Below are 13,883 nucleotides of genomic sequence, written 5' to 3' on the forward strand. Positions count from 1 at the left end.
TTAAACAAAGAAAGGACTAGAACCAGGCATTAAAAGACCTTTTCTGAGACTGGTCAGTGAATAACTGAGACCAGAACGCCATCTGGGGACGGAGAACAGCTGCCGGTGTGCAGACGGCCCTTCCACTCCCCTGTGCTCCGGCCGCGGACAGGAGCTCACGGGCAGGGGAGGTTCAGGGCGGCACGTGGTGCCTGGTGAGGGTGAAGACGGAAGCAGGGGATGAAAGCAAAGGTGTCCGAAGGGAACAGACATCCCCCCATGGTAGCAGGACCACGGCCCCCCCAGCAAGGAGGCGGGGGCACCCAGGGTCCGAGCTCACCCCGGTGACGGGAAAGCAGACACGGCGGTGTGGCATCCGTTTTTATTAGAAAACCGCGGGTCCCTGACCTGGAACAGAGACCGGGCAAGCCTCCAAGAGTCCTTCGGCCTTCACATCGTCTCCAAGCCTCTTCTGGAAGGGGAGGGCGGGGGTGGGGGCAGCGTCAGGCCCCTGCTGGACCCCTCAGGGTCCTCCCTGCGCTCGGCGGTGGGCACCGAGGGCCCTCGAGGCTCACTGCTGAAGGCGTTCCTGTGGGTATGGCTTCAGGATGGAAGCGCGGCCCGGGCCCTTCACTCTGCTGGAGAGCAGGCGGGATCCGGGAGGGGTGGCCGGGGCGAGGGGAGCAGACGCCGCACCCGAGATCCGCACCTGGGTCTCCTGGGGAGGAAGGGCCATGGCCGCCCGAGCTCAGTTCTTCTTGGCCCTGGGGGTGTCGTACTTCCTCTTGCTGGAGTACCAGAGCAGCAGCGGCACACCGATGGAGGGGAGGGTCATGACCCCGAAGGCCGCCCAGTCCAGCTGTGGAGGACAACACGGGTGGGCACAGAAGTCAGGGCACAAGAGGGCCGGGAAGGGAAGGGGGGGGCGAGCGACTCCCCCCCTACATTTTCGGCAGAACCTCAGTGGAAAGGCTCCTCTGACCACAGGGCCACCGTGTCTTCCAAGCTGTGGAGCCCAAGGCCTCCCCTGACCTGACCCAGGCTGAAGAGAGGCTTCTCTCCCAGACCATCTCAAGGGGGCGAGGCCCAGCCCTACACCAGCTGCCCGGCCCACACCTCCAGGCCCCTCTTCCTCTCCCCTACCTGGCCTTCTGCTCTCCAGCCTGGCGAAGCCTCGAGCTACTCCCCCTACCCAAGATGCCTGCCCTTCGCTACCTCCTCTGGCTGGTCGAACGCCACCTCCCCCCAAAACCCCACCCCGACTCCCGAAGACTAGTCAGATGCTCCTGCTGCGGGCTCCGTTACCGTCTGCGGTCTGGGTCCCGGCCCGCTTCTCTCTGCTGACTTGTCCCGAGTCCTCCACGTGCCCTCTACTCCCCTGAGACGAGTGTGTGTCTCTGTCATCTGTCTTCCCAAAGCAAAGCCCAGAACGGAGCACATAATTAGGAGCTTCGTGACTATTCACGAATAGAAGGCAATGTGAATTTCCTCAGTTGCCAGTTCAGGTGAACCTTCAAAGAACCTTCTCAGAGACCAGCCCCCAGCAGCACCCATGGGCTGGCCCAGCGCCCTGCGACTCTCTGAATTTAAGATATTCTTAGCCTCCAAAGAGACCCAGGGCCCCAAGACGGAACTTGGCTTGAGGCTGAGTACAGAGAAAGGGCGGGTGTGTGGCTCTGGCCACTGGGATCTCCTTGCTGACGCCACGGGGACAGAGGACGTCTGCCGGCTGCTGTCACACCCCAGAAACCACAGGTATGACGAGGCCCCACAAACTGAACAAATCTCCTAAGGACACCAACAGGTCCCAGCACCGAGAGGGCACCCTTCCCCCAGGGGACAGTAAGGGACAGGGGCGCCGTGGGGCTTACAAAGTGGGGGGAGAATCTCCTATCAAACTCCCGCTGGGCCAGGATGCCGCCCTGCCCGGGGGCGCTGGTGAAGCCAACCTGCAAGGAGAAGAGAGGGCCATCAGGGCAGATCCGGTCCCTGTCGTGTGAGAAGGCAGGCCTGGCTGCCCCCTCAGCGGAGCCTCCTGGCTCGCCAAGGCTCAAGAGTGTCGGGGCGCCTGGGGGGCTCAGTCAGTTATGCGTCTGACTTCAGCTCAAGTCATGATCTCACAGTTTGTGGGTTCGAGCCCCGCATCGGGCTCTGTGCTGACAGCTCAGTGCCTGGAGCCTGCTTATGACTCTGTGTCTCCCTCTCTCTCTGACCCTCCCTTGCTCACACTCTCTCTCTCAGAAATAAATAAAATATTGAAAAAAAAAATTAAAAAAAAAAGAGAGCGTCAAGAAGATGTAGACCAGCTCCTGAAATGGAGGGAGTAAGAGGATTCTCAGCGCTTCGCCAAGAGGAGCCAGGAGCCAGGAGCCTCGCCAGGGGCTTCTCATAAACAAGGCAGGTGTGCAGCCGCGATCGAAGTGACCCTCCTTCCTTGTGCGCCCTGGGCTCCGAAGAGAGTGGCCTCCGCAGGGTGAGGTGTGTGATGGAATGACTTGCCCTTGGCAATCACTCCCCCCACCCCTCAAGTGGAAAGACTCTTCCATACTCACAAATGACATGAGGCTCAGATGAAATAAGAAGGACTCTGAAGAGCACAAAGCCCCACCCAAGGGCGCCCTTGAGGGGGGGCTGGGGCCGCCCGCATTCCTGCCTGGAGAGCAGGCCAGCCCTGCAAACAAGCACCCTCTAAGGGGCAGTCGAGCCTTTGATCTTCTGTATCTTAACCCATCAAGCACCAGGCAGAAATGGAGCCCCACGATGGGCTCTGGAGGCAGAAAGGATACAGGATGTGAGGGCTGCGCTCCAGTGACAAGAACATGGTCCTACGTGGTTTATGAAAAAAATTTTTAAAAAAGAGGGGCGCCTGGGTGGCTCAGTTGGTTAAGCGTCCGGCTTTGGCTCAGGTCAGGATCTCGCGGTTCGTGGGTTCGAGCCCCGCGTTGCGCTCTGTGCTGACAGCTCAGAGCCTGGAGCTTGTTTCTGATTCTGCGTCTCCCTCTCTCTCTGACCCTCCCCTGCTCACGCTGTCTCTCTCGCTCTCTCTCAGAAATAAACAAACATTAAAAAAAGAAAAAGTGCAGTGAGTCTCAGAGAACGTTAGGGTTTAGTTCCACACTTGACGCCGCTGAGTCTCGGCCCCACCGTGTACTCGCCGCGTGGCCTACGGCCCACTTGTACGGTCCCGCCAGAGGCCCTCATGAATTCAAGGCCTAAGCGTTGAGGACCAGGACGGTGTCCCATGTTCTCGGTGTCCCCAGCTCTTAGCACGCTGCCAGGGCTCAATAAACATCTGCTGACCTTCTCCTCAACCCTTTGAAGGATTGGTGGCCACTGATTTCCTACTACACGGGAGAAACAGAGAGACATCTAACCCAAGCGCGGTCCCTGGCCTCAAGGGGTGTACGACTGAGGCTGAGGCTGGGGCTTCAGACCCGCACGTAAGGACGGAGACAGCAGTCACTGCTCCAGCGGCCGGGACTGGGGGAGCTGCGGAAGGTGACGTGCGTGCGGTCGGCGAGCGGCTGCTCAGGGAGCACGTAGGGAAAAGGCAGGGGGCGTGGAAGCAGGACACAGAAGCAGGGGCTGCGATCAAAGCTGGGCCTGGAGCGAGTGGACGCTCAAGTCGGGGAGAGGGACCACCACAAACAGAAAGAACGAGAGAGGGCCGGGAAGGGGCTTGGCCTCACTAGGGAGGAAGGCCTCTGTGACAGAACATGCCGGAAGGCCAGACGTAGAGCACACGCGGCGGGCGCCTACCACGCAAGGGAAAGGGCCACCAACCGCGGAGACCAAGACTGCCCTGCTGGCGGCACAGAGCATGGACGGGAAGGGCGAGGGTGACCATCAACCGGGTGGCAAATGTCACATCCCAGGCTGAAGGCAAGCAGGAGGCACGGAGAGGAGGGAAGGCTCAGGGTCCCCCTCCCACCACTTCGGCTGCTCTATTCTGAATCTTTACAACTTGAAACATACGTTCCTTACTGAAGCCAACGTGTAGGTATGTATGTACTTATTTTTAAGAGCGAGAGAAACCGAGCACAAGTGGGGGAAGGTCAGAGGAAGAGGGAGAGAGACAGAATCTGAAGCAGCTCCAGGTTCTGAGCTATCAGCACAGAGCCCGATGCGAGGCTCGAACTCACAAACCGTGAGATCACAAGGATGTTCAACCGATGAGTCCCCCTTAGTTCAAGGCACCCCAGCTTCTGGTCCCTCTTACCTCCCTCGGAACTTAGTGAGGAAACGCCCTGCAGGTTTTCTGCCAGAGTTCCCAAAGGGGAGTCGACCTAGGCCGCGTCAGCCACGGCCCGGACCACTCACCACCACAGGCCCGTCCTCCTGCGCCAGGTAGGTGACAGTTGCCGAGGTGAAGTTGAAGTAGCCGGCCTTGAGAGGGCGCAGCACCACCGTGTGGGAGACATTGCTAGCGCTGGCCCGCTGGTTAAGGAAGGAAGGGACGAGGCTGCAGCTGTAACCCCCTTCCCACCTGCAGACTAAACGGCCATTTGCCAAGGGAGCGGTCGACGCGAGGTGACTTCGCCTGCAACACCCCGCGATGCCGCCAATGCAGACCCCTTCCTAAAAACACGTGCTGTCCTGTGGAGCCGTCCCAGCCACGCATGAGGGGCCCCGGCCACACTCAACATCCAGCTTGCCCACATGTCCCTGGCATGGAGGCTTCTGGAGGCATTTACTACGGATGGGAGGCCGACCACGCCCACAGAGCCTGCCGGGGCCTGATGCCGGAAGGCTGAAAGCACAGGACAAGAACAGAAAAACCACGGAGAGAACTCGTACCCTCGCCGGCAATCTAGGTGTCTACACCTTCCCATATAGGACGTTATGGGGCCTTATAACCTGGACTTGAGGAACCTCCTTCCTCAGGTCCACACGAACTCACACCACTTTCCCTTATCCCTCCCATCCAGGGAGGTGATGGAGGGAAGCCACGCACAGCCAGGCTGTTTGAAAGGACCCCGCTGCTCTGCTGGCTATGTCTCCGCGTCGTCCCCAACGCTCCCCAGCCTCCAGCTTTCATCACCCAGTGTCAAGAGGATACGGGGCAATTCGGTCCCATTTGACATTGAGCATTCCAGAGACTATACCAAAGTCCTCGGGAGGGAAGGAGTCGTCGGATAACTCCACGTCTAATGCAGCGCTGTAAGACAGAGGGACAAAAGAGCTTAGTACTGGGGCGCCTGGGTGGCTCAGCCGGTTAAGCGTCCGACTTCAGCTCAGGCCATGATCCTGTGGTTTGTGGGTTTGAGCCCCGTGTCGGGTTCTGTGCTGACAGCTCAGAGCCTGGAGCCTGCTTCAGATTCTGTGTCTCCCTCTCCCTCTGACCCTCCCCTGCTCATGCTGTCTCTCTCTCAGAAATAAAAATTTAAAAACAAACAAAAACCAACAAAAGAGGTTAGTTCATAATGGATACAAAACTGATCAATAATTAGGGCACGTGGCTGGCTCAGTTGGTAGAGCGTGACACTCTTGATCTCAGGGTTGAGTTCAAGCCCCCATTTTGGGTGGAGAGATTACTTAAAAACAAAATCTTACAAAAAAGCAATCAGGGGCTCCTGGGTGGCTCAGTCAGTTAAGCGACTAACTCTTGGTTTTGGCTCAGATCACGATCTCAAGGTTCGTGGGATCGAGCCTGCACTGGGCTCTGCACTGACAGCATGGAGCCTGCTTGGGATTCTCTGTCTGCCTCTACCCTGGGGACGCTCCATCTCTCTCTCTCTCAAAATAAATAAAAACATTTTTAAAAACCTATAATAAAAAAGTGATCTGCAATCAAACTGCCTGCTTGTCCTAAAATATCAGAACTACAGAAGACAGATGGAAATCACACTGAAACCTGGGTTTGTTTTGCACTGAAGAATCTCGGTCAAGGGCTGGAAACTACGGCCAAGAAGCACCAAATAATCTCATATCTGGGAAGGAACGGGCCAAAATTCATTCTCGCCCCAATCTCCGTGTGTCTGCGTGTGTAGGTACGGAGGGAAAGAAGACTAAGAGACAACGGCAACGAATAAAGTTAAACAAAGGGAGCAAACGTGCCTACAGGGTGTTGGGCGAAAGGAAGCTGAACCCGGAACCCGCCAGGTAACAAAGCATCGTGTGTTTTCTGCCTTCGCATCTTCCTCTCCCGGTTTGACCCTATTTCTTGCCCCTCCTCACTCAGAAACTCTCTCGACTCAACAAAGCGGCCTATGGCTCCGGTACCTTCGGTGAAAGCGGGTCCAGGAGAACATCCGCTCGCTCTGCTGGTCTCTGGTCCCAGCCGCGAAGCCTGAGAACCCCGAGAAGACCCCCCTGCGCCCCGGGCCCTCACCTCGAGCCAACATTGTAGATGTTGTACTGTAAGGTCAGGTCTCGCCCCTCCACAGCGTATCTGTTCAGCAGCGATTTGGAGGCCAGAAGCCGGGCTCCTTCCTCCGCCTGGCTGGCCGCAAGCAGAGCCAACAGCACGGCCGCCAGCAGCCTCATCTGCGGAGAGAAACGCCGAGGCGGCGGGCGACCCACGCACGTGAGGGCGCCACGATCTTCCCGGCAGAGTCCCCTCGGCAAGTGCAGCTCCCCAGGGCCGCAGCCCCTTCCCCACCGGCCACAGCGCGGGCCCCGCCGCCAGGCTGCCCGTCCGCCCCCTTCCCGCCGCGGGCCGGGAGCCCCCGCTCCTCCACCCGACCCCGCGGGTCCCGGCGCGCGCTCGAGGGGTCCCCCCCACCACCCTCCCCGGGGCGCCGCTCCTCTTGGCCCACATCCCTTTCGGGGTCCCTCCGGCCCGACCCGCTCGGTGCGCCCCGTCTCGCCGGGAAGACACGTCTTCCGCCGGTGCGCCTATTCCGCGCCCGCCGTGGCCGAGCGGCGCGTCCGCCCGCACGCCCGCCTCCGCGCCCCCGGGGCTCGGCGCTCACCGTGCGCACCCCACGGGCCTCTCGCGGGGCCACCAAGACCGGAAGAGAGCGTCAGCAGCCCGGAGGCCGGAAGTGAGCTCGACCGGAAACGTCTTGCTCCGCGCGATGTCCGCTGGGAATTGTAGTTCGCGGCCAGGCCCCGCCCCCGGCTCTGCAGCGCCCGCGCGCGCCCGCGGCGCGAACCCGGCTTCGGCACCGCAAGGGGTCGCGGCGGCCGGTTCCCGGCGGCCGCGCAGCGCCGGGGACGGGATCGGGGCACCGGCGAGCTCGCAACCAGGGGAAAGCTCTTCGTCTCGGGGCCACCGCCATCCTTTCTACTTCCAGGCGACAAACGAGGTCCTGCCTCCGGGAAGCCGCCAAGCCCCGAGCTTCGAGGCGCCAGAACCGTGATCCGTCCCTCGCGGGCGCGGCCCCTCGGGCCCTGCTCCGTGCACGTCGCTGTGTCCCTGCCGTGGCCGCCGTGCCTCGGGGCTCGCCCTGCACTTTTCCAAGAGCTGCCAGACGACGCCCCCAGACAGCGTTCCGGAAAAGGGTGTTTGTGGGGTTGTGCAGCGGTGAATTCGGTGTCGGCCGCTCACGGGGTGCAGCCCGGAGGCCGGCGTCATTTCCGTAGAGCCTGGGTTCTCAGACCTGTGAAATGAGATCATTCCAGCACTCTCCGGATGCTGGAGGTCCAGCAAGGCTGTGTGAGCCTCTAAGCACGTTGTCTGGCACAAGTTTGTGCTTAATACAGGGCTGCTATCAATGTTACTATAGTTCTGTCTGTCCACGGCGGCGTGCGTTTGTGGAGGCCCGGGTCCTGCCTGCACGGTTCTAGGTACCGGCGACACGGCGACAAACAGGACAGAGATTTCCACGTTCTGGGACTTCACATTCTTGTGGAATAGCACACGGTTCCGGTATTTGTTTCAGCCTCCCAGACCCGAGCTCCTGAGGACGGTTGTCTGTTTCCACCGCTGAGCCTGGTGCCTGAGCACGGGGGGCTGCGGGAATGGATGACAACTTCTCCGCACACACCCTCCAGTCTGCTTTGTTGGTGTTTAGCTTTTATTTCATGATCGTGAACGTCACTCTGCAATCCAGCTGGGGGGGTGGGGCGTGAAGGAAAGCACGGACCACGGAACTGCAGCGGGAGCAGTGATTGTATGCGAGCAGATGGGGCCGAGGGGCTGCCTCTCCAGCTACAGAAGGAATGGTCTGGGAGTGAAGATAAAACGCAAGTCAAATGTATTAGATTTGTCTGCAGTCAGCAATGGTGATCTTGATGGGCTTGTGGTTCCTGGACCCAAAGCGCTCCCTGGCCGCCACGGGGTTCATGCCCTCCTTCACCTTGTCATCCGCCGCGTGCTTGGCCCCCAACCACTCGGGCTTGGCGGTGCAGGTGAAAAACTGGGAACCGTTCGTGTTGCGTCCAGCCTTCGCCGTGGACAGGATGCCACCCGTGTGCTTCAGGACGAAATTCTCATCATCAAATTTCTCCCCATAGAGGGACTTGACGCCAGTGCCGTGATGGCGTGTGACGTCACCACCCTGGCACATAAATCCAGGAAAAATCCTGTGAAAGCAGGAACCTTTGTAACCAAATCCTTTCTCCCCAGTGCTCAGAGCACGAAAGCTCTCTGCTGTTTCTGGAAATTTGTCTACAAACAGCTCGCCGTCCATGGCGATGTCGAAGAACACGGTGGGGGTGACCACGACTAGGCGGCGTGGGCGGTGCCAGGGCCGTGTGGTCCGCAAGGCCAACCTGCTCTCTTATCCAATCCAACCCATCTCAGGACCATGTCCCAGTCTTACCTCCCCGCTGGGTAACCTCCCTTAGCTTTGCCAAGACTACATGCTGTTTTCAGTACCCCAGTTCGATGCTTCCCCCAATTGTTGCTGGACTGGAAAAGCTACCCTTCTGCGCAGGTGCGGTTTCTCCCGTGTACACTTATCCAAAGGTCCGTCAGCGGCGCTAGCACGGAGGAGGTGCTCAAGAAATACTTGCTGATTGCGGGACTTTTTATTCCTTTCCAAGCATTTCTCCAGGATTGGAAAGATGTGAAGCGTGGATGTTCTTGTTTCTCAGACCAGCTCCACACGGAAGGAATTCGTCTTCCCCACACACGGTCTAGACGACCTACCGGAGAGCCACTCTGGGTTCGGAAGAGAAATGTCTCCATGTTTACACGTGGCCCCGTCTACCTCTGCCGCCTCCAGCTGAACGACTGGCTCGTGCACTGATCTACTGAGCACTCATTTCTTGAGCACCTGTCATGCACCAGTCAAGCGCTGTGACAGTCATCGTGGAAGACACAGAGACAGGGTCTGGTGTCTAGTGATGGGGCGACATGCACTCATGGCTGCAATGAGAGGCAAATTCAACGTCAAGCACTCTTAAACGAACAAACGAAACAAACAACAAATCAGTGGCTTCCCGTTGTCCGTGGAATTAAACTCCCTCGTCTGACAGTCCAGAGCTGTCACTGTCGCCACTGTCGCCATGGCGCTCTCTGCGCCAGCCGCGGAGCCCACTCCCACTTGTCCTCTCTCTTACGCTCGGGCTTTTGATCAGTGCAAGTGATTGAGTCCAAAAAAAGTCACTTTTATCAACTACGTACGATCACCAGCCCGAGGCGAGTTTCTGGGTGAACAAACATGTCTAAGACGTAAAGCACACTTGATGTGGAAGAGTTAGAAACTGCAGGGGTGGGGGGGGGGTGGACAGGTTCATGGCACTGTCCTCGCTGGGGCTTCCAGTCCTCGGTTTGTCCTTTCATTCCCTTCATTGTGTCTTTTTTTTTTTAATGTTTTATTTTTGAGAGAGAGAGAGAGAGAGATGGGGGGAGGGCGGGCAGGGGCAGAGAGAGAGGGAGACACAGAATCCGAAGCAGGTTCCAGGCTCCGAGCTGTGATCCGAAAGCGGGGCTTGAACCCATGAACCGTGAGGTCATGACCTGAGCTGAAGTCAGATGCTTAACCGACTGAGCCACCCAAGTGCCCCTCGTTGTGTCTTTTTGATGAATACTTTCTTTCTTTTAATTATAATGTTCTCAAAAAAGGCAGCTGATGCTGCCTCAGAAATCCTGCCTCTTGGTGCTTTGGGCTGTGGACATTTGGGAAGGAAACAGACAACCGACTGTGACAATATGACACCTGCCATCCACTGTTCACCACAGGGACCTACATCCAGTGACTCTGCTTCGCAAACCCCTTGGAATTATATACGCTTCTTCCTTTCTTTCTCTAGAACCAGAGAAAACGATAACAGAGCATTCCACCCCCCGGGCCCCCGATGCATCCCCCTGCGGATGGAAAGTCTCAGACGAGGCAGGGGTTGGTGAAGACTAGAAGACTCTGACGATCGATTGCTGAGGGAAATGTTTCTGTTGAAAGACTTCCGGAAGAATACAGCTGCTGCCGGCTCCCCTCGAAGGAAGCCCAAGCCAAGGGGTTAAGTAGAACCTCATTAGACGTGCAGGGCCGGCGCGAGGCTGCCTTGGTGTCTGCTGAGTGTCACTGGTTTCATGCCCTGTTTCCCAATGTGCAAGAGCCCAAGCTGCCCAAGCTGCCCACCGACCCCACTTTTGGGATCTCTATCAAGAGAGCGACCACGACAGCGTGTGGCTAAGCTGAGAAGGAAGCAGCAAGCTGGGTTGTGGCCAGACAGGCGTCCAGAAATAGAGCCTTGCAGCCAAATCCAGGCGCCTCAGATGGGTATAAACTGGCGGAGGGGCCTTCTTCCTGTAAGCAAACCGCGCCAGTTTTCAAGAAGCATCCAGAATCACAGGTATTACAGTAATTTTGCAACATTTTTCTTTTTTTACGTTCATTTTTATTGCGGCAAATATATACCTAACATGGAATTTGCCATTTTTAACCATTTAAAGTGTATGGTCCGGTAGCGTCAAAAACATTCACATTGTTATGTGACCACATTACCATCCATCTCCAGAATTTTTCAATGTCTCGAACTGATTCTACACCCATTTAACAATAATGCCCATTCCTGTCTCCCACCAGCCCCTGAGGGCCACTACTCTGCTTTCTGTTTCTGTGAATCTGACTACGTACCTCATGTGAATGGAATCGGGCAATAGACTCATTTATTAATGTTTTATTTATTTTCAGAGAGAGAGACAAGAGTGTGAGCAGGGGAGGGGCAGAGAAAGGGAGACATAGAATCTGAAGCAGGCTCCAGGCTCTGAGCTGTCAGCACAGAGCCCGATGAGGGGCTCAAACCCACGAACCGTGAGATCATGACTTGAGCCAAAGTCGGTCACTCAACGGACTCAGCCACCCAGGCACCCCAATAAATTCATTTTTAATTTACATAAATAATACATGCTTATATTCTCATTTAAAAAATCTAATTCTGAAATAGTATAAATGTCAGGATACAAATATAGATGTCTAAGAAACGTTAACTACCTTATTTTTCTGTAATCAGACCGAGTTTCTATTTCCAGTCCTTTTCTATAGAGTAGCAGGGACTTAATCTCGGTTAATGTAGGGACTCCCCAGCCATTTTCTCCAGAGGCGTCTCTAATTTTCTAGAAGGCCGGAGGCACAGCCATGCTTGGGAGTCCGTACTTTTCCTCTCTGGCATCTGCTGAGACTTTGGATGCTGGCGGCTGGAAGGCTGTGGGTTCCTAGAAGCAGAGCCACACCCCTGGCCTTATCCAGAGGCTCCCAGGCATGGTGCCCTCCCCAGAGCCCCCCGGGGACTTGGCTGGGCTCTGCAGAGCGCATCACTTCCTAGCCAGTCCTTGGCTCTGCAAGCCAGGCCGGCGCCGGCTGAGCAGAAATCTTGGAGGGTGTCTTAGACCCCCTATCTGGGCGCACCCAGTGCAGGTCAACAACAAGAACATTCTCTTCCGTAACCACAATAACAATATCACACCCACGAAGTCTGGCATAATAGACTATTTTCTGACGCAGAGTCTGTATTCAATTTTCTCCAAAGTGCCCTCTATGGCTTTTGGAAAGATTCTAGGATCCTACGAAGGATCACGTGCTCCAGCATCACGCTTGAGGGGGAGGAGAGAGGGCGAGAGAGAGGCCCGGACAGCTCAGGCTCCTGGCACAGACACCAAGGGGCCCTTCTAAGTCCTTGGATCCCTTGAAAGTCTCAGATGGACTCGGCCACCGGAGGTTTTGGTGGACTATTTCCTGCTTCTCGTTAAAGTTCTCTCCAGCACACGCGGGGCCCGGGGTGGATTCTGGAGTCTCCATGAGCTGCATCTTATGCCCCTCTGAGGCTCTGTGCTATTTCCGGGTTATTCCCATCATGGTCTCTCTTCCTAAGCCTGGTCCTCGTGCTCACGTGGTGAGGGCCGGGGACTGACAATTCCAGCCCCTCCCGCCGAGAAGCAAAGCAGGGGTCCGTGTGTGCGCGAGCGATCGAGCTCTCACAGCACCTCCCAGGAGCCCTCCGGGACCCCCCCACTCCCCGGCCCGGACCCCACCCTCCCATTGCCATGACAACCACTTCTGTGAGGACATGGGCCCTGAAGAAGTGCTGGTGTGTGGCGAGGGAGGGAGCAGATGCCAGAGCCTCATCACATTAGCGATCACAGAGCTTTATGATCATGAAGAAGAGAGAGAATGAGTCTTTATCGTCCAGCCTCAAAGTAAGGGCCAGGCTGGGGCCCGGGCAGGAAGAACAGCTGACCCCCGCATCCTGCTTGCTGGGAGTTGCTCCCTCTTTTAAAAAGGCTTATTTATTTATTTGGGGGGCGGGGAGCACAGAGAGAGAGAGAGAGAGAATCCCATTCTGGCTCTGAGCTGTCAGGACAGAGCCGGATGCCGGGCCTCAAACTCACCAAGTGTGACTTCATGACCTGAGCGGAAGTCAAGAGTCGGAGCCGAACGGACAGAGCCCTCCAGGCGCCCCAAGAGCCTTTCCCTCCTAACCGGCTTCCCTTCTCTCCGTCAGGAGACCAAAGAAGCCTGGGGAGCCGCAGAGGCAGAAAATCCCTCCCTCAACACCTGTGATGTATCCTTGACGTCCGTCTACAGCCTCACTGACGATGCGGGCTACCAAGGGAGCCAGGAGCTGACCGGCGTGAGTCCCCCACCCCGCACCCCCGCCCTGGGGCCTCGCACCCCCCGTGTACCTCACCCACCTCCTCCAGGAGGTCTGGCGGCAGCCTTCCAGATCTTCTCTCCAGCTCACGCCTTTACTAAACATGGCTCCAGTGTACCCCTTCCAGAACAAAACACCCACAGTAAGAGTAACCACGGTTTCTATTTACTGAGAACTGCCCTGCCTCCCTATCAGGTACATACTGCTGTTACCCCTATTTTGCAGATGAAGAAACTGAGGCACAGGCAGGTTAAGTAACCCTCCTGAGATCCGATGAGTGGGAGGCAGAGATCGAGTCTGGTTGTGTGTCTGACCCGAGACGCCACCGCGAACCGCCTCCGGCTTCCTCTCCCCCTTCACCTGCCGCCGGCTGTGCTCAGGGTCGCAGCTTAGCTATTGGTGCCGTCGAGAGAGGGTTTTAAGCTCTGCGTTGGCGGTGATTGAGACAGCGAATTGTTTATATTGAAATGTTTGTTCATTTTTGAGAGAGCGCGCGGGGAGAAGGGCAGAGAGGGAGGGAGACCCCCAAGCAGGCGGAGGGTGCGGAGCCGGCGGCGGGGCTTGATCCCGGCCGGTGACACCCGGCCTGCGCCGCAGTCAGGACTGGGGCACTTGACGGAGGAGCCGCGCAGGCGCCCCAGGTCGCTCGTGGGGAAAGTGCAGTGCGGTGTGTTGACACGTGCGTGTGCTAGTGAAACCGTCACCGCAGTGAAGATAATAGATCCGCCCCCCACGCGGCCAGGGTGTCCAGAGCGGCCTGGAGGCGGCCTCCAAAGCGGGTCTGCACGTCAGCAAAGCGCTTGCCCTGGGACCCTTCGATGAGGCCGCCGGCCAGCCCTGCTCGGAACAAGCCTGCGGGGACGCCCGGACCGTCGTGGGGGGGGCGGGGGGGAGCGGGAAGTGGGGGCGGGGTGGGGGCGGGG

General features: G+C 57.6%; 3 protein-coding genes across 3 annotated transcripts in view; 1 reads left to right on the plus strand and 2 right to left on the minus strand.

Annotated features, from left to right (window-relative positions):
• Nucleotides 1–346: 346 nt before the first annotated feature.
• Nucleotides 347–6,974, minus strand: SSR2 (signal sequence receptor subunit 2). Its single transcript, XM_039251454.1, has 6 exons — nucleotides 6,894–6,974; nucleotides 6,311–6,465; nucleotides 5,039–5,137; nucleotides 4,300–4,408; nucleotides 1,851–1,928; nucleotides 347–838 (listed from the first exon to the last, which is right to left on the minus strand). The coding sequence occupies exons 2-6, from the start codon at nucleotides 6,463–6,465 to the stop codon at nucleotides 728–730; spliced, it is 552 nt and encodes a 183-aa protein (XP_039107385.1). The 5' UTR covers nucleotides 6,894–6,974; the 3' UTR covers nucleotides 347–727.
• Nucleotides 6,975–8,063: 1,089 nt separating this feature from the next.
• On the minus strand, nucleotides 8,064–9,377 carry LOC120244652 (peptidyl-prolyl cis-trans isomerase A-like). The gene is made up of 2 exons (XM_039251286.1): nucleotides 9,344–9,377; nucleotides 8,064–8,590 (listed from the first exon to the last, which is right to left on the minus strand). The coding sequence occupies exons 1-2, from the start codon at nucleotides 9,375–9,377 to the stop codon at nucleotides 8,124–8,126; spliced, it is 501 nt and encodes a 166-aa protein (XP_039107217.1). The 3' UTR covers nucleotides 8,064–8,123.
• A 3,044-nt stretch (nucleotides 9,378–12,421) lies between these two features.
• The window catches only part of LOC120244707, a 2,434-nt gene continuing 972 nt past the window's right edge, over nucleotides 12,422–13,883 (plus strand). The window contains exons 1-2 of the mRNA XM_039251426.1: nucleotides 12,422–12,505; nucleotides 12,811–12,939. Coding sequence (XP_039107357.1) covers nucleotides 12,458–12,505; nucleotides 12,811–12,939 — 177 coding nt within the window. The 5' untranslated portion in view covers nucleotides 12,422–12,457. The remainder of the gene's footprint in view (nucleotides 12,506–12,810; nucleotides 12,940–13,883) is intronic.

The sequence above is a fragment of the Hyaena hyaena genome, unplaced genomic scaffold (assembly GCF_003009895.1).
Source record: "Hyaena hyaena isolate Hyena2069 unplaced genomic scaffold, ASM300989v1 scaffold_385, whole genome shotgun sequence".
Taxonomy (NCBI): domain Eukaryota; kingdom Metazoa; phylum Chordata; class Mammalia; order Carnivora; family Hyaenidae; genus Hyaena; species Hyaena hyaena.